The sequence below is a fragment of the Parus major genome, chromosome 7 (genome assembly GCF_001522545.3).
Source record: "Parus major isolate Abel chromosome 7, Parus_major1.1, whole genome shotgun sequence".
NCBI classification, from domain to species: Eukaryota; Metazoa; Chordata; class Aves; order Passeriformes; family Paridae; genus Parus; species Parus major.
In genome coordinates, this window is record NC_031776.1 from 11,907,406 (window position 1) to 11,932,578 (window position 25,173).

The window sequence follows — 25,173 nt, forward strand, 5'->3', positions numbered from 1 at the left end:
TGTGCCTGAGAAATGGCTTCCTTGGCAACTATTTATACTAATACAGCATGTTCCTTCTGTGCAGGCAGATCCCAGGAGGCAAGAGCATTCAACATTCTATAACTTGGGATAGCAGTGGCAGGACTGGGCCTTGCTGGTTTTTTGTGTGTTGTGGGTTTTTTTTATTTTGTTGTTGTCTTTTGAGTTTTTTATTGTTTTGTTGTTGTTTTGTTTGTTTGGGTTTTTTTTTAAATTTTGTTTTCTTTGTGGAGTTTTTTCATGACTAGCAGTCTCCTAAGCAACAAAATGGGTAGGAGGAAAAATAGCAACTAGGCTAATAACAAAACTAAGGGAAATCCTTGCCTGAGTCATTGTAGGAAAGGGAATTAGTAGTCCCCTTGAGCCTTGTGACACGCAACAGAAAAAGTTGTTCACATTATCATCCTGTCATCTCATGAAGATATGGGGTATGTGTTTAACAGATCTTCCTTGTAGAGCAAAACTCCCTCCCCGCCTTGCCTTCTGTTTGCTTTTTAAAAAGCAGTAGTTTAACAATTGAAGAGTGAGACAGTCTTTTCAGCAGGAGCTAAATTTGTAGAAACATGGTTTTATTCCCAGATTGCCTTTAAATTGGAAAAAAAGGCCATCATTTCTACAGGCATGCTCTTTCTTTTCAAGCCTCAAATGGGAGCAGAATTTGACTCTTCAGTCACTTCCATAAGGGCAGCTCCTGTGTAGTTTATAACTTCCTCATTTCTCACAGGCCTCATCTTAGATCTGTCTGAAGGATGTGGTTTCTCAGGGCTGATGCTTGCTTTATCTCTAAGCATTTATCCTGATGCACTAAGCATATTCCTACAAAACTGAAACTTGTTAAAGTATGTTTCTGGAGCATGCAATGGTCAGCTCTGAGTTAATATTTCCACAGGAAGCCACAGGAAGTGTAATGAGTAAGGTCTTTCAGTTTGTCCAGCTTCCCAAGGGGTCAAAGAACTCTCAGAAAACCTTTGGCTGAACTCAGGTATGTCCAAAAACAAGCACCAATTTATGAAGGTGCCAGCCTTACTCTAAATGACCTTTCCTATTTTTGAGGGCATTCAGCACATACATTACATTAGTCAACATGCAGTGTAAGTTATATGTTGATATTGGCTCTTCTTCTGTATGACATTTTGCACGGTTTCTCAGTATTGGAGCTTCTTTTCTCATCATCCCCTTGTGATTTTGTTAAGGCCTTTTCATGTTGGTAATGCAATTACCAGCTATGTCCAATAATCCTCATCATTTTTGCAGAAAACAATAATACAACCAAGCAGCAGAATTAATGAAGTCTAGTTTTCTCAGAAATTGTGTCCCTGCCCACACACAGTCTGTAACCCACTTCTCTTCAATTTCTATCATAAGTGTGCCAAAAGGCACTCACAATTTCCTCTGTTCTTCTCTTGAGGAGTCCCCCTAGCTCTTTTCAAACAAGTCCTGATTACTGACCTCGAAGTGCACCCCTTTCCCTCTCAAAGGCACAAACATGGGGTTTGTGCTTCATGCAGCCACCTTTTCTTATGGAGCTTGCAAGAACTTCTTGCTTTTGTGACCTCTTTCAAATTGCCAGTTTGGCTGATGGCAGCCAGCTGGTTCACAAGTTATTAAGGAGAGGCTGGGAGATAGACAGTATGATCTCTCAGGCCTTATTTCTTGAGGAAAAGAGGATAAAAACAGAAGGTGATTAGAGCCTAAGTGTTTATGTCTATGGCCCTGGGGTTTTAGAGGCATCTTTATACCACAGACCTGGTGATTTTGTTGAGGAGTTATTATGTGTACTCCTGCATATTATCTAATCATTACATTTTATCATCATCCACTAAGGACAATATAAATGTTTTAATATAATGGTTGATTTGTCTAGTTGGCTGTGAGAGACTGGGAATTGCATTAACCAAGGCAACAATTCCCTTCTTTTTAAAACAGCTTGGAAGTTTCCAGGGACCTTGTCTGACTCCTGATTCCCCTCACTTACTGTTCCCTGTCCTCTAAATTGGCACATGTTGCCAGAAGTGCCTGCTGCCCAAGGAGTGGATGGCATGGCTTCCTGTAGGGCTGTCAACATAGTTCTTTTAATCAGTCAGGGATTTGTTGCTGAATGAAAGAAATCTCCCCCGGACATCTTTCAAGTGAATAGTTTCCACAGAATTCCCTATCCAATTTGCCGTGGGAAAGTGGGTAAAAAAGTTTTAGAAATCAAGCTGTGGGCTCAAGTATGTTAGGATTTACAGGGTCACATCCAGCATTGCTAAGCCCAGGAGAAGTCTGACTGTGGACTCAATGAGTGCAGGATTAAGCCCATTGCCACCCAGCTACCATGGTTACAGAAACCTTAGAAATTTCTTAGACACTGTTGGTGTGCTGGACTAATTTCAAGCTTAAATTTGGAATAGTTGGCACAGCAAGTTTAACATTGCCTTTTAAATTACACTCAGCTATCTTTTCCTCTTGAACATATTAAACAATACCTATTTACAATATTTACATCTTGGAGGTACATTGTGGTTTTACAAATTCCCTTATTTTTCATCTAGAAAAAATGACTGCTCAACAAAGAGGATGATTTCTCCTTAAGCAGTTTCTAAATCCACTCTTGAGATAGAAAATGCCGTTGTTCTTTAGTGAAGAGTCCTCTGAGAAACTCTGCTTTCTGTGAGGTCAAAACTCCTTATGAGCTCACTGCAGCCTCCTCCTGACACAGCATCATAATAATGCTGCTGGTGGGATTCTCTTAAGTATTTGTGTGTTTTAAGCTGACAAAGGGGTGGAGTCAGTAATCTGAAAGAATACTATGGCACCATGTCAACATTTGGGTTCAGTCCTATAAGTAAAACCTGCTGCACTGCATATAGAAATCCAAGGTCCCTCAAAAAAAAAAGACCTTTAAGTAGGGTGTATTTCACTGGTATACCTGTTAAACATTATATCAGATGCTTTTCGTGTTTTTTTCTTTAGAAAACCAGAATGAGAAATTTGCACTACATTATTAAAAATACTTTGTGGAAGAAATGTGATAGGCAGAAAATACTGATAAGCTCCAGGATGCTATGTATTTTCAGAGTAGATCTGAGCTTGGATTTCCTTTGAAACCCTTTTTAATTTTAAAGCTCTGTGTCTCAGTTTGAATACAGGGCTGTGAGTAGGGCCCATTCTGTGCTCTGTGGTCCATCTTGCCAGGTGCCTTATGCAAGTGGGATCTCTTTCCCTTCAGTTCACATGTGCTTTATTGAATAGTCTCACTTTCTATGAAGAGTAACACTTTCAGTAGCCATGTGGGCTTCACAGTGTTGGCCTCACTGGAGGTACTGAAGTCACATTAAAAAATATTTTTGCTGTTCAAACAGAACCCAAAAATAGTTCTGCAGTAGATGTTGTATTTCATGTACAGGGTAGTAAAATAAATGGTGTCTATCCCTGAAAGTTTACAGCATGGTAAAGTGCCATGTTAGCTGATTCAGAAAATAAATAATTTGTGCTTTTCTGGTCACTTTTGCATAAACATAGATCCTCTCAGAGGACCTTCACCTGGACTGAAGAGTAACATCAATGGCGATGACCAGACTGCCCAATTTGAGTGACATTACACCAGTAGGTGTAGGGCTAGAATGAGCATTGTCTCAACAGCTAGCTTAGTTAGAGAACTCAAATGGAGTTCCTGATTTTCCTTGGCAGATAGTTGAAAAACTCAATTTTTTGCTGATATTATAAAGAAAGCATAGAGTAGATAACTATTGGATTGCTAGTAGCCTGGACAAAACCTATATATTACTACTGAAAAAAACCTTCATTATCCATCTTATCCATATAGTCTAATGGAAGTGACAGTTTCTAGAACTTTTTTTTTTAATCCATGGGACACTGTGTGTCACAAGATAATCAACAGGTGAAGCCAGTGGCTGTCCTGAACCATTGGAAGTCCATGAGATCCACAGAAATGACTAAGACAAGTAAACCCTGCTGAACAAAGCAAGTATATATATGAAAACTGTATCTGCTGAACAGAGTCATACACATTGGAAAAGGTTGAAAACTGAAGGGCAAAGGTACAACTCCACAGCTGAAAAGAGAACATAGAAGAGGAAATCTTGAGGCTTTATTGACTTAACTAAACAACCACACCCAGGAATGCACCCCAGAGAGCAATCCTTGGAGACAGATAGAATTCCATTTTCCATTTCTAACTTCTTTGATTCCATATATTTCCATGGCCTTTAAATAGCACAGGACTCCTATCAATCTTTTTATCTGTTCTGCTGGCACACACAATGACAGTCCTATATGCAGATGAAGCCATAAGGGTTTTACTGACTTTTTTCCCCTAAAAAAAATGTTTCCGAACTGCTTTTGGATTCACTGCTTCTCCACCTCATCATTCTGCTACATCTTTGCTGATTACCTTGCATGACTTCTCTCCCACCTGCAAGATATATGCTTTACTTTATAACGTTTCTTATGCACTAAAAAAAATACTAAGTCAAGCAGTTACCAGAGCTGGAAGGTCTAGCCTTCCTCCAGCTGGCATAGCCATCATGTAAACTTTAAGTATGATTTATTGTTATGGAGCTTGTAGTGCCTTGGCTGTTTGCCCAGCATGTCCTTGATAACTCAGGGTCACAAAAAGTGAATAATACTCTGGTCCTACTCAATAAGACACATGATCATCATGATGGAGATGCCCTTACCATTCAAAAATCCTTTAAATTTGGCACTCCAAATTATATGAAAAAATTGTTTCGATTGCTTTCCATGATTAACTGCTATTAAACTTTATTCTTAATCTTGCTCTTCAAGACTGCTATTGATTCCCAGTTGCTTGGATGCTAAGAATATTCTTGGATAATATTTTTGGAATTTAGGACACTAACAAGTTTCTGAAATGAATGGGATTTTCTAGATAGTAAACAAGATACATCAAGATAGATTTGTCCACGCACAAATAGCTTAATACCTGTCTCTGAGATGGGAGCAATGCCAAGCAATGCATTTTGGCTGCGCAGTCCTGTGCAGTCATGTCCCCAGTGGAATTATATTCTTCTGGTGTGGGATGGTTTGTTATCCCTGTGTATGACCCTTTTATAATATTTCCTAGTGAGCTGTTTGACACCGAGCTGGCTTTCCCAGATTTCTACATCTAGATAATGGTCCCTTTAAATGCTTTCACAGTCACACCGTGATTGGTTCAGGCCAGTGTCACAGGTAACTGCTGAAGCAAACACCAATGAATCCACAAGCAATTCCTGTATCACAGGTGGTCAACCACAAGGGACTCCAAGTGAAGACTCAGTTTCCAAGCAGAAGCTAAAGCATAAGCCCCCACAAAACCTGAATAAAAAAATTTCTTTCATTTGTTTTTAACTGGGTAGTTTGGGGGGAAAAAAGTCCCAAGAGGCAAATCTAAAGACTTTGCAGGAGCAGTGACTGAAGTGAGAAGATAAAATTTGGAGTAAAGTGGCCTTTTCATAGATAAATTAATTTCTCTTTTGTGTTTAGAAGCTAGGAACACAGACATAAAACACAAACATACATTTTTTGTGTGTTAGTGCTGGCAACGGATGGGGAATACTTGCTGCATTTTGATTGACCTGCCCTGGCACGAGCAGTACATGACACAAAGGCCTGCGCTGCAGTCTCAGGATGTGAACTTCTGTTATGTGTCTCTGGCAAACAGACTTTTACACCTAATTATCACAGAGTGTGTTGCCTATTTGTGTGCTCCTTGCTGTCTGGTTATTGCTTGTGCTCAGTATCTCCCTCATTAATTTTATCCTTCCGTCCTGTGCCTCACTAATCAGAGATAAGTAACATTCATCAGTAATCCTTTTCCTCCTCAGAACTCTCTTAGGTAAAGCTGTATGGGTGTTTGAGAACAGGAAGAGTTTGCATTTTGAAAACAAGGGCTGTCTATTCTAGATGCTCATGCAGAAGAAGCTAAAGCTAGGAAAGTGGCATGATTAGTCCATCTGTGACCTATCCATTTCCTCATTCCCACTGCTGAAGCCAGGGTACTTACACCTTTGTCAGCACAATAAATATCCAACATTTTCACAAATGCTATCCATCCTCTAGGGATTTTCCATTGCAGTTGATACTATGCAATCTTAACCACCTAAATTACATTGCCTTCATTTGAGGTATTCCCACAAAACAGAGTGCAGCTGTGATGGGATGTGACTTAGGTCAGAGTACTGAGGTGAATGAAAAGTTGTGATGATGACATTGCACTTACTCTTTCCGCTTGCCACCTCTGAATAGTGCACTCATATTGTTTGTCAGCTTTCAGAAAAGAAGTGGGTTTTGTGAATGCCTACCATGCACATAAACAGACCCTATGAGATTTGGCAGGCTAGAGCAAGTGATGATAGGTTGTTATCAAATTATTTCTTGATATTTTATACCAACAAGGATCATACAGATTTGTTGGAAGACAGATACAATAAATATAAAATGTATTCTAGACAAGATCTTCATTAAGAGTACCCAAGTTTACTAATCCTGATGCCCAATCACAATCCCTGGTAATATTGACCTATTATTTTTCCCCTCTCAGCTTAGTGATAATGAAAACAAAGTAGCCTTAGCCAGACATTTATGAGGAAGGAAATTGTTAGAACAGCATGTCTCAATAAAGCAATGGGTTCTGCTGTTGTTTTTGTGTATGATACAACTGGACATCCCAGACATTCCCAGTCAAGGAAACCCAGCTCTAGGTGAAGACAAAAGAAGACATGGGCAATGAGATAAAGCTTACCAGGACTACATGTACCTACAGCTTGCTGGCTAAAGGGAGCCCAAAACCAGCTAAGGATACTTTAATTTTCAGTCAGAGGTTGACCTTTCTGTCTGAAGTAGGCCTCCAGACTATGTTTGGAAAATTGTCTGGAACATACTGAGAACATTCTGTGTTTCTGAGCAGGTTTCTTCTGGTTAAGACTCCTCCCAGTTTTCATATGCAGATATTTAAGTCTGAGAGTTTTTCACTCGGAATAGAATCTGCACAAAAGAATGATATTTGGAACATAAGCAGCTTATCAGGAAGTAACAACTTGAATTGCAAATGCATCCCCAGCAGGTGATCTGCTAGGGGTGTTTTCTACCATCCTCTCAAAACTGTAGGTTTTTGCTCTTCTATCATGTGATGCTCTAAGAAATGAGGCTACACATATTCATTTAATAATATAGTTCCCTTGTGATATGTTCACTTTCCCTAATGAGGGCAGTGTTGCTAACTTGTTAGAGCCTGAGGACTGTATGAAATTAACATAGCATAGAGGAAAAAATAGCAGAGAGAGGAGCTCCTTGTGTGAAATGGAATGAGGTCACTGATGGTCCTTTTGTCAATCTTTATTTTTGTACTACAGACAAAATGTTAACAAGGATGATATAGAACACTATTACTCATAACTGGAATTGCCCTTTCAATAACCGGAATGACCAAAAGTAATTAAACCTTCACAGTACTGATTATATAATAAAGCAGGCACAATACAGGTATTTAATGGTGAGAAAAAGGGGAAGGAGCATGGATCTTGGTAAAATCACAGGGAGAAATTACAATGAATAGACAAATATTCTAGTTCTCCATGACAACTTTTTGTTTCACATATGTTTACATGGGTTAATCTAAAGTCCTGCTATAGTCTTAGTAGGATAATGCTGTGCTTCCACTAATAATCAAGAGATCAGAATGAAGCTCTTTCTATATTTCATATAAAGCAGAACTCTCAAGGGCCAGAGAAGGCAACAAAGGAATGCAGAGGAGAGAAAGTCAGGATTCATGAAGGAAGGGGAGTTTCAGCAGAGACGTCCACACTACATTTTTGTTTAAAATTTTCCTTTGCAAAACACAGCTGATAAAATACACCATCTCTGCAGTGATTTTTGTCAGCCATACACATCACTCTTGTACAAGCTCAACAGATACACAGAGAAGTCAGCAAACTGGGAGGGTATGTGAAATATAGAGCCCATGTAAAATTTTTAACATCAGTTTGCAGCAGTTTTGGTCTTTTAGTGATTCTGCCTTGCTTGTGCAATGATAGTTCCTAAGATGGGCTGTAAGCACTGCTTGCAGGATGTCTGTTCTGCAGTGTCAGTGGGGGCAAGGTGCTGCTTCCACAAAACATTCATTTGTGGTTTCCCTGTGCAAAGGGGGTGACCCATTGCTAAAAGATCCAAGGAGCTGTATCTATCTGCATAATGATCAGACATTCTTTTAGGTAATGATTGTTGCCATTTTTTTCTTTTTTTCCTGGTAGAGACTTCCTCTTCACTTCTGTGATTCTTGAATGCTGGCAATACTGGAGGTAAAAACCCCCCATATCCTCTTGCTTCAGTGCCATGTTCAGAGGTATCTTTCTATGCCTAATGGATGTTATTACAACAAGAAGAGCTAGTGAGGGACTGAGCCATTCCACAGAAGCCTGCTAATTAACTTTAGGACACACCTGGTTGTATCTTTTAGTGATAAACATTTCTATCAAAAAGATACCTACAATCAGCAAAAACAGCTCACTTCCTCTCTGGCTCTAGGCACAGAAGCTGTTCAATGTCTCTGAATCCAGAAAAGAAGCCCTGACTGGCAGCATTTTTCTACCACTGTAGTCATGGGTTAGATATGGAAAATGTTTGGCGGCAACCCAGGTTGGGCTGGCTTTGGCAAGGTCAGCATGTGGGCATCGTTTCCCAGAGGACATTGCCATCTGCTGCTGGTGGCACTGGGGACCTTCAATGCACCTCACCAGCAAATGGCTATGGAACACTTGTGGTCAAATCTCACTTGCTTAAAGATAGCTCACAGCCATGGGCCAGATGGACTTGTCTGATTTCTTACATTTCCAAAAACAGAATATACAAATACAAACATAAAGACTTACAAGTCACATCCTAAACTAAACAGAGGTTTAGGGAATGCAGCTTCTGTGGGGAAAGGTGCTAATTAGTGACACCTGCTCCAGTGCCCAGCAACAGACGGGTCTTACTGTAAATGAGTGGTTGGTCTGGAAAGACAATGCTCTGGGGAACCTGCAGGAGTTAGGCAGATTTAGTTACATCAATTGGTAATAATCTGTGGACAATGAACACAGAAGCTGAGATTTGTCAGCTAATAATACAGACAAAATGATAATAGGATGTGCTTTGGAAAAATGACTGCAAGGTTGTATCTTATTTTGTGGGGTTTTTTAACCATACTATAGTAAAGTAATACAAATCCTTCTCTTGGCAACACTGGAAGAGAATTGGACAGCATTCTCTTCCCCAAAGCTGGAAATGTTTTGTTGAAAAATCTCTGGTTAGCACTCTTGAAATTTTCAAATGCTATCTTGACATTTGCTAAGAAAAGCAGACATTTCATACTTTTTTTTTTCCTATTCTCTGGATTCTTCATTTTCTATCACAACAAAACCCCCCATCTGTTATCTGTAGTAGCCAAGCCTGGTGGACATATTTCTGGGATATTGGATCCTGGATTCAAAAGCAGAGTACAGGTTAAAATAGCCCTTCTCTATTTCAGTGAATGCTCTGCACCCTCTGGCATTGGCTGTAACAACACAGAGGCTCTTACCTTGGCATTCCCTTTTGAGTGGCTCAATTGGAAAGTCCCTGCTCAATGGGCTGAAATATTTCCTTTCCTCTGGCACTCCACTGAGCTTCCAGCATGAGGATCCCAGGCAATTCCCTGAAGGCTGCAGGCTCTCCCAAATGTTGGAGAACAGACAACTGGGCCCCCTTCTGTACAGTCAGCTCCAAAGGATTAAGGTGGTTGGTAAGAAAGAAACCTTGTAAATAGACTTTCGTTATGTACAATCTGTGATGAAATCCCTCAGGAGTCTAAATTAAGTAGGATAATTGTCACCACCAATCAATTCTGGAAGTTGAAAATGCAAAAAAGTAATACTCTGGTCTCCTCTGTAGGAATAGCACCCCATCCTTATCTTTCTTTTCCCTTTCCCTTTCAAATTTTTGGAGGATTTGGGCACCTTCTATCTTCAGTAATCTGAGTGCACCTAAGAGACAGGGCCAAACTTCTCTGTCCCTACATGCTTGGACCAATTAAACTCTTTAGCTTGTTTCAGGCTGTTGTAGATGGTTTCCTGATCATGACATTTCACCAGCTTTTGAGGCCTGTATTTTCTAGTAAATCCCAGTGTGGCAGTTTAGGGAAGGAAAGTGGAGGATAAGGAAGCCATCCAATTTTCTGTAGTGGGATTTCAGAACTTTTAAATCTCATAAGCATCCTGCTAAAGCCAGCAACACAGAGAAGTCGGCAGATTCAGGCAGTAAGGAAAATTGTGACAGATCAGGACTGTGGCTGACAGAAGGGCTGCACAGGCCTAAACAAGACCCTGAAAACATGCTCTAAAGATCCAGGGAGAAACAGTGCTCTGTACCCATGGGTACTTGTCATGAATGAATGTTTTAAGGTCGCTTAAAGAATTAGCAGAGCCAGCAAGTGAAGCTTGGGAAGTTGCCACTCCTCTTTATTTTTTCCTTCTTCCAAAAACATAGCTATCAAATCACAAGTCCTTGTATTATATGGGATGATAATTTTTATGATTATTAAAATACTTGACATTAAGTTCCTTTGCTGATGTAACTTTTTTTATTTTTGAGCGGAAATTGTATTTTTCATGTGAGTCTCTTGCTGGGTTCTCTAAACTGTTTTTAAGAGATGGTCAATATAAATACAATACTCAGGCAAAGGCTCAGGCCCAAGCTGCTGGAGGTCAGCACCACATCTCCACCTGGGAAGTACTTCTTATCAACATAGTCTATGATAGTTGTCACAGCCAACATAGTCTCCTCACACGTGGGCTGGATTTGGTTAGGAGGGAGAACAAATCCATGAGTACCCGTGTCTCGCAGTTCAAATGTGTAAGACAGCGGAATGCCAATCGTGTGGGCCCAGTCCCGTGAGGAGCCTGAGTTATTGTCTGTGAATTTAAAAATAGAGAGGAGATATTTGTATTAAGCATGGTTCTTTGAAAATACTTCTTGTTATAGTTAGTACAAGTTTATACCAGAATCCCTGAACTAAGCAGTAACCATATATCACTGTGACACAGAGAACAGTTTCTAGGTGCTGTAATTCTTAGCTATACTAAAAGTCTCCCCTGGAGTTTCCTAACTGACACAGTTCTTCATAACATGGTATTGTACTATAACAGATGAGTTTCAGGGATTCTGTGTTTTTAGCATTTTACTGTGACTAGTGTGGGGTACAGGATGGACTGGACATTTATCTGTTCTTGTACTTCATTTCCTACATGAATACCAGCTAGAATTTATTTTTATTTTTTTAAGCATAATTTTGGTCAAATCTGAAAAATTTCTGGCTTTTCCCTCCATCTCTGTTCATCTTCCTTGTGGATTGTTTTTCTTATGTATTCAGTATAGGTACAAACCCTGGCAAAATGCAGCCCTAAGCACAGGCAGGTTGCATTACACTTACAGCACATTGCTCATGCAGCATGTGACTCAGGGACTGGCACTCAGGGATGGGTAGAGACAGGCACTGGAATATGCAAACTGCATGGGTTCTGGAGCCAACTACTTACTGTTCTCACTGACTAGCGTGACTTATTGCTTACTGGGAAAATATTGGGTTTACTAGGCAGTCTCTATGGCCCTCAATCCTCTTTGTAAAGGCTGTCAACTCATATTAGCTATGATGTGTTCGTGATGTGGCCATCCAGTCTATTAGGAACAGGGCTGAAACTGATATATTTCACACAGAATTGCAAGCAGCTGCCATGTGATAATGGCTGATGGAGTAACTGTAGACCTGATTGGGATTTTAATTTTTGCTTGATTCCAGTGAAGACAAGTAGGAGTTTTGTTGCTGACTTCAGCAGGGTCAGGATGATCTATCACCAGTCTCCTTCTGTCCCCTGTGATGGATCTGTGAGGAATCCATGTAGGAACTAGCTTCTGGTCAATGCTTTGTTCATTCCTGAAGTAAGCATTATAACTTACAGAGTTATCTTGTATTCAAATGACTGCTGCTGACATGTTGCACCAAACTAGCCCTTTAAATATTACTCAAAGTAGAAACTCAGCAAAACAGTACTTGCTAATGGATGTGACACAACAATTTTTTGAAACACAGAGCATTCAAAGCGAAACATAAAAAAACTTACATAAAATTAAAGCAGTTGATCCTACTCTATAGCTGGTCCCATACTTTCCTGTCAATGCAGCAGCTGCTTCCTTTGCAACTTGCATCTGGAAATTCAGAATAGGAACAGCATTGGTATCAGTGGCAGTACCTTTGGCAATTATTTGAAGTGGACCAAAATTTTTGTCTTTTTCAGCTCTATATTTACATATGATCAGCTTTAAGTTTTGATATTACTTCAGGTCTTTGGAGGAACCCATTAGAAACATTTGGACAAATTGTTCTTGATTATTTGTAATGCAACTTGTGTTAAAATTTTAAAGATTACTCTGCTACTAGGTGAAGATGTTATTTGCTTTACTGTAAAGCTAGAGCCTGTATTTTGGAGAATTTAGAGTCTGTGCTGTATAACACACTGGTACTGACTACAGCAATGATTGACCTCTTACTTGTTTTATTGCCATAGACTCTGTAGCCCACCATCCTTAGAAACTGATCCATAAGCAAAATAAATGACTTCTTCAGTGACTCATATGAAGTCCAAACCCATATCCCTCACTGTCTTGACTAGTGCTCCAGCTCCTGGAATCTTCATAAATACACACGTAAGTGAACTTAAATCAGAACACTCAGAAACTAAGGGAAGAAGTAACCAAGAAACAGGTGCTTACTTTGCTCCCATTTTTCTGAGAGCATGTTTGGACCCTTTCTGGACACAATCATGATAACCATATGTGTATAATATGCTGGCATCCTAAAGTGCAAATTCATTCTTGTATGCAGCAGAAGTTGGTGTTCTTCTCCACTTACCTCACTGTGCATTAACCCTATCTGCAGTAGTTCCGTTTTCCTGTTTTAAGATGAAGAATTAGGATTTCTGAGGCAAATAAACTTTACTGAGGCTGAACAGAGAAGCAGTAACTCTGGGATCCAAGTCCCTGAATAAGCCCAGCTTCTCTGAAGGAAAGGCAAGAGTGCAAGTAAAGTTGCACCACATGCTACTGCTTGTACTTGCTTTCTAGAAAAGTAGAAGATGAATGTTTTGCCCTACCAGTTCTTCGTTGTTACTTGGAGGTTTAGTTGTGGAACCATATGGAGTGAGGATGAGCTGTCCATAGGAGTGAATTGTTAAATAACACAAAATGTCACTCTTCTTGCTTTTGATAAACTGAGCCACAGCTCTTGTCTCAGGCTCTGATTCTGGCCCAGATCCACAGAAGACCTCACTGCTGCAGTTAAAAGATACACCAACACCTGGGGAGTAATACAAACACTGAATCAATGGAGAAATATAGAGCACCAGTTCAGAGGGAACTGGGAAATTTACGTTGTGGTGTTAAGGCATGTGTTTCTGTGGGCAGGGGACTAGACAGCTCAGTGGGACTTTAGCATTGCATTCAGTAGGTAGCAATAAGACTGAAATATTTATTGCAGGATTTACAGGATGTCTGCAATGAAAACACTCTGACACCATCACAGTGCACCACACACCAGGAAAGCTTCGGAGGCTCCTTGAAACTCATGGCAAATGTAAATACTGACTGTTAAGTGAATAACTCCTAACATTCCTGCCTAGAGCTGATGCTTGCTCCTGCAGTGAGTCAGAGGTATAGTTAGATAAGAGAAATTTTCTGCTCACAAGAATAAATATTGGTTGAAAGTCAATGAGTTAATATTCTGAAAAAACAATTTTATTTTTACATATGCCTTGATGACAACATGAAGAATATTCCTTTCTTATAAGACTATATTTTATTTCAGAAACTAGTTATTACTCTTGCTTTACATTTGTGTTCATGATATGAACTACTTCAAACTTACTGCCCCAGGATGAATTGAAGTTTCGGTTCAGATCTGTGCCATAGCAGGTGCCATTCCCATATGGAGAACGGTTTTTCCTCCACAAACGCTCCTGAAGAAAAGTAACTTCTGTTACATAATAAAAGCTCAATGATAGATATGGCCCAGTGGTTATATGGTGTAAATACTCCTTTATTTTTGATCTCTGCATTCTAACTAACCCTGGTATTGTAAGAATACAACTCCACCGTGCAAGGTGATAAAGCTCAGTGACAAAATGGTTCATCTACTACAGCCAGGTTGTCATCACAAACCTGTGTGCACCTGAAATAAGCCTTCTGACCCTCTTTACTTTTTTTAAAAATGGTTTTTCTGTAGTACTCACCTGCTTTTGTGCAGTGTGGCACTCTAAGCAAAACTTGGCATTTGTGAGCAATAAGAGACAATAGTATATATTTCAAATTCAGGAAGATTAATTCTTTTTTTGTTAGTTGATCTTACTACTCCTCCTCGGTTCCCTGCTATACTCATGGCTATATGTGGTTCTCTGCAGACCTCACTGTGCTGCCTGTGTGAGCTTCCCAGTTGAATTACCTGTGCATCCAAGTGCAGTGTTTGATACACCCCACACCTGCTGGGGAGCAAGCTGTGAGGCAGCCCAATCCACATGGTGGTAGGTCCTGCATTAAAAAGATGCTTCAGCTGGGCACAGGGGCCTGGAAGCATGGTGAGAATGGCTGGATACCAACATTTTGAATTATTCTCTGTATCAGAAAAGGATGATTATTTGGGAAGGCACACCTGTTTCATAGCCAAATAGCCTGATATTTGACCAAGTTTCCTCCTGTCCCATGCAAAGGTGCTAAAACCCATCTGCTACTTGGCATCTTTTATGAGGAATGAATGACTCTTCCAGACATACTTAAGTCCACTAACCAGGCCTTGAGCTGTTATCAAAGAAGTAATCCCATCCCCAGAAACCCAAAAATAATTGTGGTTTTGTCTTTGCAAGTCTCATGACATTTGCTAGGAATATTTAGCTTTGCTATCTCAAGTGATCACTGATTTGCCAGAAGAAACAAATCTCTCTGCCATAAGAGGATTTAGTGAGTATAGCTGTTTTCTGTTTAAGTATAATTTTAAGTATAATTTTAAGTATAATTTCTATGACCCTCTCTAAAATAACATAACATGCTGGGCACATCTAACTTTCACTCTAGTTCCTGGATTTTCACTACTTACTTTTTCCCAGGAATAGATGTAGCCATCAATATTGAGGACTGGCAAGACATAGAGGTCTAAATTCTGCAGAAATCTGCTTATCTTTGGGTCAGTTTTGTAATTTTGAAGAATCTGAAAAGAAAAAAATACAGAGCACTGGGCAGAGAATTTAGTGGTAATCACTGAAAAGAGCTAGTTTAGAACTATCGTCAAGTGATCACTCACTCCTGGATATCACCATGGTACCCAACATCTACTTGATCTTCAGTGGGCCAGGTACTTTCTATACACATGGAACATTGCTATCTCATAGATTAGGGTTTCTTTATTTCAGGAGGACTGTGACTTTTTATGCAGAGAGGCTTGATCCAACAGCGCTGTGGGAAAAGGAGAGGCTTTACCAAGTTCTGGAAGGCTTTGGAAATATTCAGGTGGAGGAACTGGCACATCAATATTGTCCCATATTTCAAACCATGATTTGGACTTTGGTCTCCACAGACATCTGTACTGTAATTTTTCAAATCACATTTTAACAGAAAAGCATAATTCTTGGTACCACAATGGAAAAGAAAACTGAAGTGTCAAAAGTGATATGGTTTTCTTATTATTTAAATGGAAGATTAAGGACTCACTTCTTTTACAAACCACTGACAGAAGGCTGGAGAGATCCATTCTCTGGCATGAATCCCACAGTCCATCCAAATTATCTTTTTGGGTTCATTTGATGGTTGGCTGATCTGAGAGAATGTAAATATGATAATTTAAAAACTGTTACATTACAATAAAATAGCTTAATGTAATACAAAAAAGTAAAAGATGTGCCTTGATATGCCATTGAGCCATCTAAAGTACTATTTTTATTTTTATTATTATTAGTAGTATTAGTATTAGTATTAGTATTATTACTACATACATCTTTATGACCAGCTCTTTTCTGAATAACCACATCTCTATAATATCACGAGGCATGAGTTTTAAAGTGTTTGTTGAGCAGGAGTGTCAATAGAACAGTTAATAGAACAGTTCCATTTTTTTCCTTTTTCATTTGTATTCTTCATTCACAGGAGTGCTTGCTCCTAGTTGAAGATTTTTAAATTATTTTTTTAGAAAGGGAATAACAAAAAGGTAGGGAATCTACCTACTCAATGATAGGAACAAATTAGACAATAGCTAACACAAATATTAAGACTATGGGTTTCGCCAGTGTGTCCAATTAAAAAAAAAAAGTCATGGAATATTGCTAGCAGAAAGGCTATCTGCTGTAAAAAGTAATAAAAGTAACAAACCAAAAGTCTTTATCCTCACACAAAGCTGTTGCCAAGCTAGTTTCAGATTGATTTGTATTTCTAAACAAGGCTTCAGTTAAATTTGTTTTTTTCAGTACATAATAGCAATAGCAAGCACATAATGATAGTGTCTGTGAGAGTTGGCAAATCTTACCATAATGTGGAGGAGTAAAACCATCTCCTGTTCAGTGAATTGGGATGAATGCTATCTTAGGAAACATCTGAATCCTGCCTTCTCCTGAGTACTTTTTTTGTTAAGATATATTCTACTATTAAGGGAAATTTCCTCCCTTACCTGTAGGTAATACATTGCTCGATTCTCAAATGTCTTCCCCAGGAAGTGCTGAGTCACCAGCTCACTGTTGTTCTTCTGAATCTGAGTCATCCACTGATAAATCTGAAATAGTTGCAAAGAATTCTTTGTCCAAAGTAGGAGTTTCCTTCTCTTCTCCACTTCAATTTCCAGCTTAAAGCATTTTGGTTTTTTTAGACAAGCAACATTTCCCTCATAATTTATTTCAGTCTGTCATTCACTTATAGGCATGGAAGGTGTTTCACATGCCTCTGTGCAAAGGCATGGCCATATGTCACTGGGTGTTAAAAGAGAACATTTCTGCAATATAGCAATAGATACTCCATTCTGGATCTCATTCAACACGCCCATCCTATTGGGCATCTTCTTGTTGAGTGCACCAGACAAGAAGCCACACCATCAACTTTTCAAAATAGTACTGCAGTCTCTTCCCTGTCAGCACTGATTTTCCACATCTGAGTCAGCAGCAGCCATCCTCAATGGGTAGCTCAAGAAAAACATACGTGAGGGTTGTCTCTGTTCTCTCACTTTTATTATGCAGCTAGGAGAAAGAATTACCACTATGCTCTGCTTTTCTCCAGGTTTGCCAACTGGTGCATGAAACATGGCACCAAGAAACCATCACTGCCTACCCCATGACATTTTTTTCTCCTAAAGAGTCAAAAACGTGCCCTGAAACGACATCTTTCTAAAGATCTCACACTGTTCACCTCTTCTTCCTCACTGGAGTTCCAGACACCACAGTAGTCATTTGACTCGGCATCAAACAAACTGGGACTTAAATTAATCAATACTAAAGAATGACAAGGTAGGTAGAAAGGTAGCAAAGCAAATGAACCACAGAATATTATCTGCAAAACAGTGCAGCTATTTCACACAAAGCATTTATATTTTGTTCAGTAAAGAACTGAGGATTTAATCAAAATCAATGGCAAATCCATATTCAATTCAACTAGGCTAGGATTTAAGTCAAAGAGTAAGGACTGATTCTTTAAAGAAGGAAGTCAGAAAGACGTCCACCTCATTAAAGAGGTTTGACTTCAGCTGAGCTTTCTGCAAACACAGTGTTGCCTGCTGTGACATTTACAGAACAGAAAACAGCAAAGTACACAAGCAGACTTAGGTTCCTCTTTACCTCTTCCATTGGATGGTACTCGGTGTAGGCATAACCTCCTGAGACCTGTCTGTGGCTGCTCCTCTCCCTTGGCATGCTCTCATCCACAAGTTTCTGCACATCAGGTATTAGTACTCTGAAGAATGGGGAAAAGGGAAGATAGAAGAGAAAACAATCCCGAACATGCCAGAACTGCTATGGTGTGTACATTGTTTACATCAGCAAACTAAAGGATTTAACCTCTTCTGCTGTGATTTGCCTGGCAAAATCATCAGCATCAATATTATGGTTACTTTCAAGTAAAACAAAGTTCAAAGATGAGATTTTCACAGGGTTTTAACAATAATATTTTTTACCAGATTTTTTAAAATTGTTAATTTTCTACCAAGAAAAAAAAGTTCAAGATTTTCTTTCCTTCACCTCTTCTATTTTTGAGCAAAACTCTGAAAATACCATCTTTGGGAAAAGGAAGTGAAGGAGAAAAATTTAAGATTAGGGTTTCATTGTATTTTATTGCGACATTTTCAATTTGTAAAATTTTCACAGAAATATTCATTGCAATTCGCAAAAATCAGAACAACCCCCTTGTTTCCTTCAAATATCTCTTTTTGGTTTTTAGCTACAAAAATAGCTCAGAAACTAGTATAACACAGGCATGATTCCGTGATCCAGGGAGTCAATAAACCTTTTCCTTGGCTTCAGTGAACTTTGCATCAGAGGCCGTTCTTTCTCACTGCAATCAGCCGCTTGTAACTGCTGCAAATCTGCACTCATTGTAAATGCTTGTGATAAGACAATTGCAAAGGTAGCTCCAACACCGTTGATCTCAAATGCTGGAAATGCTAACAGGCTTTTCTGCTGACAGTGGCACTTATCAGCATCTCTGGAAACTGCACATAAGAAACTTTTAACAGCAGTTACAGCTGACTGTCTGAGCTTTGATGTTTATTCACATCTAAACTTCAAACTAAAATTCAGGCAGTGAAAATTTCCATGAAGTGAAACCACACACACAAAATACCTTATCAGTGCTCTGGAGAATTGAAACCATAGAGTCTGACACAATTGGATTATTGATGTCCTTATCATAATTTGTCATTTATGTCTCTATCATCATACACCTGTCATGTTACCTTCCCTGCATGCCAACTGCCTTCTAAAGGGTGGTTCCTGCTTTGAATCTGTTATGGGGACTTTGTTACTGTTGTACTCAGCTTCTTTGCAATACAAACACAAAATTTTCATCTTGACTAATAATTATTCCTCTCTTTCTTCAGAAACCTCTGTAAGGTAAATACAGTGTTGGCCAAGGGAAAACAAAGCTGAGCTGCTAATTTCAGTTTAGTGTTTAAATTTCCACTAGAATCAGTTGAAACCATTAGAAAATTAAGAGTCTTGACATAAAAAAGAGGTTGAATGGAATGTTGTCATAGCACTGAATATCTAAACCTCATGCTAGATAATTTGTACTGATTCCAACCTTCTATCTCTTCATCTCTGGTTGTCAGGGCCTCACACTTGCTAAAGGAACTTGTCAGGCAAGATGCAGGATGTCAAGATCAGCTTTAACTCAAAACAGCTTTGAAGTGACACCAATCTTTCTTAAACTCATCTTTGATTGGTAAATGTCAGTATATGTCCATAGGCCATTTGTCAGCTGTGGATGACTACAAGGTTATTTATATTAAATACAGCTAAATTAAATTAGCTAATGGTTACCTAAAAAAGTCAATTCCGAATGGGAACAGGACTGTGTGAGAAATAGATCTTATTTAATCCCATTTGCCTTTATAAACACTCTTTGTATCTGGATTAGATCTCCTGGTTGTAAGTTAGGGAAGATGTGGCTGCATAGGTATGATAAAACATTGTGGGACATTTGCAGGTTGTGGCTCCCATTTGTGTTCACAGTGCTCATCAGCCACTGGGATCTTTGTCCCAAGCTGGGATGTCTCTCTTTGGCAGATGGTACCAGGAAATTCTCACCAGCCTGGTAAAGGGGATAGGGGTAGAAAAATGAAGCTTTTGAAGAAAGTAGCTGAATATTCACTTTGAAAAGTCTCTTCTCCAAAGCAGAGGAGTAACAAGAGACAGGGAAGGGAAAAGGAGAGGTAGAGACTGCTTCTCTGCAGTGACACCAGTTAAACCTTTGGGCTCTCCAGAAGTGGAAGGACCCTCCATTCAGATATACATGCTTTCCAAGAGCAAAGCATGCTCCAATAAGTAGTGGTTACACCAGTGGTTTGGCCTCTTGAGTTTAGACTAAAAAACTAAGTCATATATCCAAGTGCCATCCTCTCAGTGACCACTGAGAAGGCCATAGCAGGAAAAAAGACAGATTGGGCTGTCTCAGGTTGCAGCTCCAAATTCACTGCCAGGATAGGTGGAAGGTAAATACATAGGGCAGAGGGGAATGAACTTTTAAAGATTCATACAGCATCTCTGTGTTTGCCTGGTCTAGGTAAGTCAGAGGCATTTGGAACAAAGGTCAGGTCCTATTGCCAGTACTATCTGACTGTTTATCAGACAGGGCTTGGTCCTTTTCTGATAGCAAGGAAGATTGTTGGAGCCAACCTTCCCCATCAAGGTATTGGAGATTGTACCTGTAAGAGATCATATGCTGATCTAAGTTGTCTTTCACTTCCTGCACCAGAGGGGCTGGGACCCTTATGTGCAGGTCTTCCCCAGCCCTGAAGTCTTCAGGCAGCAGGGGCTTCCACAAATCCAGCTGTGCAGAGAAGAAAGAAATGCACAAATGAAGCTCTGTTTTCAGACTGAGAAATATATTAGAGAGTTGCCTATCAGCAAATGAAAGAAGTTTTCCTTCAAATTGCCCTGATAACTCTCTAGTCATCTGTTCATAGAGCACACAGCACAGGCTTAGTGTTTTTATCGACTCAGGAACCACTGATAAGGAGCAGCACTTCAACAGAGCCATGCAAAGAAACTAATGTCTTCACATAAATTCCTTTGAGTAGCAGAAGGGCAATTCCACATTGCACTAAGACAAAAAAAAAAAAAAAAAAAAAAAGAGTTTAAAAAAGCCTTTACTAGTTTTCTTTAACCTTTATTCCTATCATAAGCTATATGCATATCTGTTTTACAGGCCAAAACCCCATTCTGCTCATTGGGCACATGTAGTTATTTTAGCTTACCATTAAAGTACTGCAAAGAAGCTGAAGATGCTGGACTTGCTGAAATGTTTCTGGCATAATAAGCAAAACTTGATCCCTGAAAATACAGTAGAGAAACAGGATCAGCTTTAAAGTCTGTTCAAGTATCCATGATTTTATAAGTCAAAAGGATAGATTTTGTTATGTAGAAGGAAGACAGAGCATGTAACAGTGCTGTTCCAACAAAAACACAAATTATGAATTTGTGGAATGTTTTGGCTGCAAGTAGAACTGAGTGATGTGACTTTGTTACTAGAACATTAGCCACTCTGCTTCCTTGCCAGTGTCAGTGCTTTATTCACCATACCAACTTCACAGAAGCCAACTGCTGGCATGAGCCCAGTTGTGTGTTTCTGCCTTTGCAGGACCAGGGCCAAAATGAGGACATTGGTAATACATTATAAACTATTTTATAAGATGTCACTTTTTTTCTCTCACATTTGGGATTTATTCAATTATTCCAGATTAACTTTTTGCTTGGTTGGTCTATTTCAGCATGCAGAAACTTTTGCTAGTCATGATAAATTAACATTGCTAAGAACTTGAGATGTCCACAAAGTGCTTGTCATGAGAATAGCAAATTTATTCCAAAATAGTGAATATTATGGTCTCCAGAACTGCATATTCTTACTCAATTCACATGAAATAAAAATTTCCAGTTCAGAATATAACATTTTATATTTCTAGAAAAGACACACAGAATCCAGCGTCTTAATATATGTTTCCATGAGATCCCATGAAACTTTCATCTACTACATCTACTTCATTTACATCAGATTGAAAATATTTAAATGAAAATATTTAAAATATTTAAATATTTTTTAAATATCTCTTCTCCAAAGCAGAGGAGTAACAAGAGACAGGGAAGGGAAAAGGAAAGCTAGAGACTGCTTCCCTGCAGTGACACCAGTTAAACCTTTGGGCTCTCCAGAAGTGGAAGGACCCTATGTATTTATCTTCCACCTATCCTGATGAAAATATTTAAAGTTTGCAAAGAACAAATTAAAATTATGGAAATGCAGGAAAAGCAAATCATGTTTGTTCTGTTAAAAAGGCCCTTGTAGGATTTTTTTTTTTTTCCAGTGTTCATTCAGATCAGCTTTCCAGGATTGAGAGCAAGGGTGATGTTTCTAGTGGAAGGGTTTCAGAGTGAGGAGTGGATGTTGATGGCTACAGTGCATTACTCAAAGGTGGGAGACCAGTTATACAGTACTGATGAGAACAGAATAGAATGAGGAACACTAGAAACTTCCCTATCTGCTAGCAACCAAAAACTGCTTCACAGTCTCTTTTAGAGAGTTCCATGGAGTCTTTACTGGACAAGTGTAAAAAATTAACATTTTACATTTTAAAGCTTTTGTAACAGAAATTCTTGTTGCAAAAGCAAGCCATGGTCATTATAGTCATCAACATAATATGTTCTCATCATCTGAACTGCAACTGCCATCTTTTGTGCTTCCATGCAGGAATGTACAATTATCAGCTTAATATACATACAAATAGAATTCACTATGCATTCACTTTATCCCCAGAAAAATAGGGGGATTTCTGTTTTTTTTACATCTCTCTTGAAAATATCACCTTTGCTGAGTAAGAACTTGATAGTTAAAGCAGGCAGTTTACTACTGGTTTATGAGATGCTGATAGCCCCATATCTGTGGGGCAAAATGATTACATTTATATTGCTCACAGAAATGGTACAACAGTCATGATGTCTTTGTAATAAACCTTGTAGAAGCAGGATAAACATCTTTACTAGCAGAATAAACATTCAGCTGCAGTTCAGAGTTTATTCTCTGTAAATGCCTAGGCTTGCTTTGCTCTTTGTCTATCAGGAAGGGAAACAATATCCTGTAATATCTTTCTATCCTCATTGACATTATGTCTTAATTATACCAAATCAGAGAAATTCCAGACAGTCAGATTGCTGCCAGATGGCCAGCTCTTATTTACTGATAAACCTTTCACAATAGCCAGTGTGGAGACAAACCATTTTTAATAGTAAACTAAGATTAGAAAGCATACATTTGTTTGTAATTATGGACTAAGTTTCTCATTGGAGAAGTGCAAAGTCAGCCCATGTGACCCCATGAAAACTACAGTTTTTAAAATTCTACAGTTAAGCTTTCTTAACAAATTAAAGGAGTGTTCTTAGCATAAGCTGTGTGTCCTTGGATGCTCATAGGTTGGATATTTCATTTCATTGTTAAACAGAGCAGAGGACAATGCAAATGGGCTTTACTAATAATTTGGTCTTTGTGCAGGTGCTGCGCACCCAAAGTCACACCATTCAATACCTGTTTTTAAATTTCATGCAAGTACTCAACATGTTCAGTTCTGGACAATAATTAGAAACAAAAATGGAAAATACATTAGCAGGGATCTGCTGAATTCTATTCACTGAAATCAGGCTCTAACTGCATCTCTGATACAAATCTAAAGACTAAATATTATCCATGGAAATAACACATTTGAGTTAGTGACTCTGTATGCTCTGCTAGGAGATTTTCCAGGAGAGCTGCTGAATGGGTACACTATGAGGGAACTTACTTGCTGTAGGTATTGCTTGGTTTTCTGTCCTTTTCATGACTATATTCTAGGGATATAATTCATCTAGAGGCATTCAATACCAGACTGCTTTCTTTGTATTACTTTGGAAATTTCCATGTATAAACTTATACGTGGATAGGTGGCCTCCAGACAATGCTCATGCCCAGCCTGCAAATCCTAGCTGCCACAATGGCAGTAACCTATCATTCCTTGAAAGTTGAGGGTGAATGAAACAAAAATAGTTTAGATAGGCAAACAGAATAATTTTACATCACTCATTTTCTGAACTGGCAGGGAGAATGGAAAATAAAGCATAATTAGAGATTTCATACTTTTCAAAACATTAACCTGTAATAAAAAATTTAATAATCTCATTTTCTGAACACCTTGGAGTGAAGATGGACTGGAGTAACTCACTTAGCTTTTTTTTTTTTTAGTTTGTTTCAGATCTCCAACAAGTCCTCACTATGTTTTTCACATAACCTAATCTGTCTTTTATTACTAGATACAATTTTGCTCAGTCATACCCCTTGCTTTATACTCAGAAAAAGCATTTTACTCCTGCACCATCTGGTTTCAAAGTTCATTATGAAAGAGGCTAAGACAAATTAATTTCAACTAATGGAAGTAGAGCATCCTGAGATGCATTTGAGGGCCATTCTGTGGCTCCTACAGCTGTAGCTATGTCTTTGTTGGCTTGGATTTGATTCTCTCATTCTTCATTTCCCATCTTCATGTTTTCTTTCCCAATCTTGCAAAGCTTGCAGCTTAGTAACCCTGTGTCCAGTTTTTCAGCTCATAATTATTATTATTCTTACACAATTTCTGTGACTTTCATTGCACACACAATTCTTCATGAAACCCCGATCACACTCACCTGTCATATTGCAATTTCAAGCTGAATTTTCCAGGAATTAGTATCCCCAGAGAAAAGATGATCCCAAGAGGAAGCCACATCTTTGTGTGAAGAATCCAGCACTGACAGTGTAGAACTAAAGAGGAGGAGGACAGATCTGGACTGAACACACAATTTATACAATTATAATATACAACTAGACTTATCCTGGAAGACAGCCTGCCCTTGATGAATCATTAACTTAATTTGTAAATAGTTCTACTTTTTCTTAATTCTTAAAATACTTATCTTCCATACCCCAAAACCACAAACACAATTAGCAACGTTCTTACTGAAACACTTTTTCTAATTACTAACTTTGAAAATGTTTTGTGGCAAAATTGTTAGTATTTCAAGAAAGTGTTACTTGCAAGACCTATGGCAAATCATGATGGTTAGTTTGAAAGAGCATAAAAACAAGCTCCATTCTTACTCCCTTTCTTTTTGTGTTTGTGCCTTTATGGAGCACTTCTGTGACCTCTTAAGTGCAGTTCTGTCACTTACCTAACTTAAAAGAGGACACAAAAGAACAACCAATGCTCCTGTAAATGGGAAATATTGGGACATCAGAGTCTCATCTAAACCACTCTCAGTTGGCCCAGATCAGTCTCTGACCACAGACTTATGACTCTCATTAAGAGTGTTTTTGTTATATATAAAGGAAAAAAAAAAAAAAAGTGGGCTGGTT

General features: G+C 38.8%; 1 protein-coding gene across 1 annotated transcript; it reads right to left on the reverse strand.

Moving 5' to 3' along the window:
• Window positions 1–10,490: 10,490 nt before the first annotated feature.
• CPO (carboxypeptidase O) lies at window positions 10,491–24,589 on the reverse strand. The gene is made up of 11 exons (XM_015634117.1): window positions 24,468–24,589; window positions 21,023–21,098; window positions 20,471–20,595; window positions 17,889–18,003; window positions 16,736–16,837; window positions 15,787–15,891; window positions 15,176–15,286; window positions 13,955–14,045; window positions 13,185–13,387; window positions 12,156–12,240; window positions 10,491–10,949 (listed from the first exon to the last, which is right to left on the reverse strand). The coding sequence occupies exons 1-11, from the start codon at window positions 24,545–24,547 to the stop codon at window positions 10,681–10,683; spliced, it is 1,362 nt and encodes a 453-aa protein (XP_015489603.1). The 5' UTR covers window positions 24,548–24,589; the 3' UTR covers window positions 10,491–10,680.
• Window positions 24,590–25,173: the final 584 nt, after the last annotated feature.

Excerpts from the sequence above, each read along its gene's own strand:
- CPO (XM_015634117.1), bottom strand. The coding sequence starts at position 24,547 with ATGTGGCTTCCTCTTGGGATCATCTTTTCTCTGGGGATACTAATTCCT. Across the intron at positions 20,596-21,022 it reads TTCTTTGCAGTACTTTAATG|CTGGATTTGTGGAAGCCCCT; the intron begins GTAAGCTAAAAT and ends TTCTCTGCACAG. Across the intron at positions 10,950-12,155 it reads ATCAACTGCTTTAATTTTAT|ACAATAACTCAGGCTCCTCA; the intron begins GTAAGTTTTTTT and ends TTAAATTCACAG.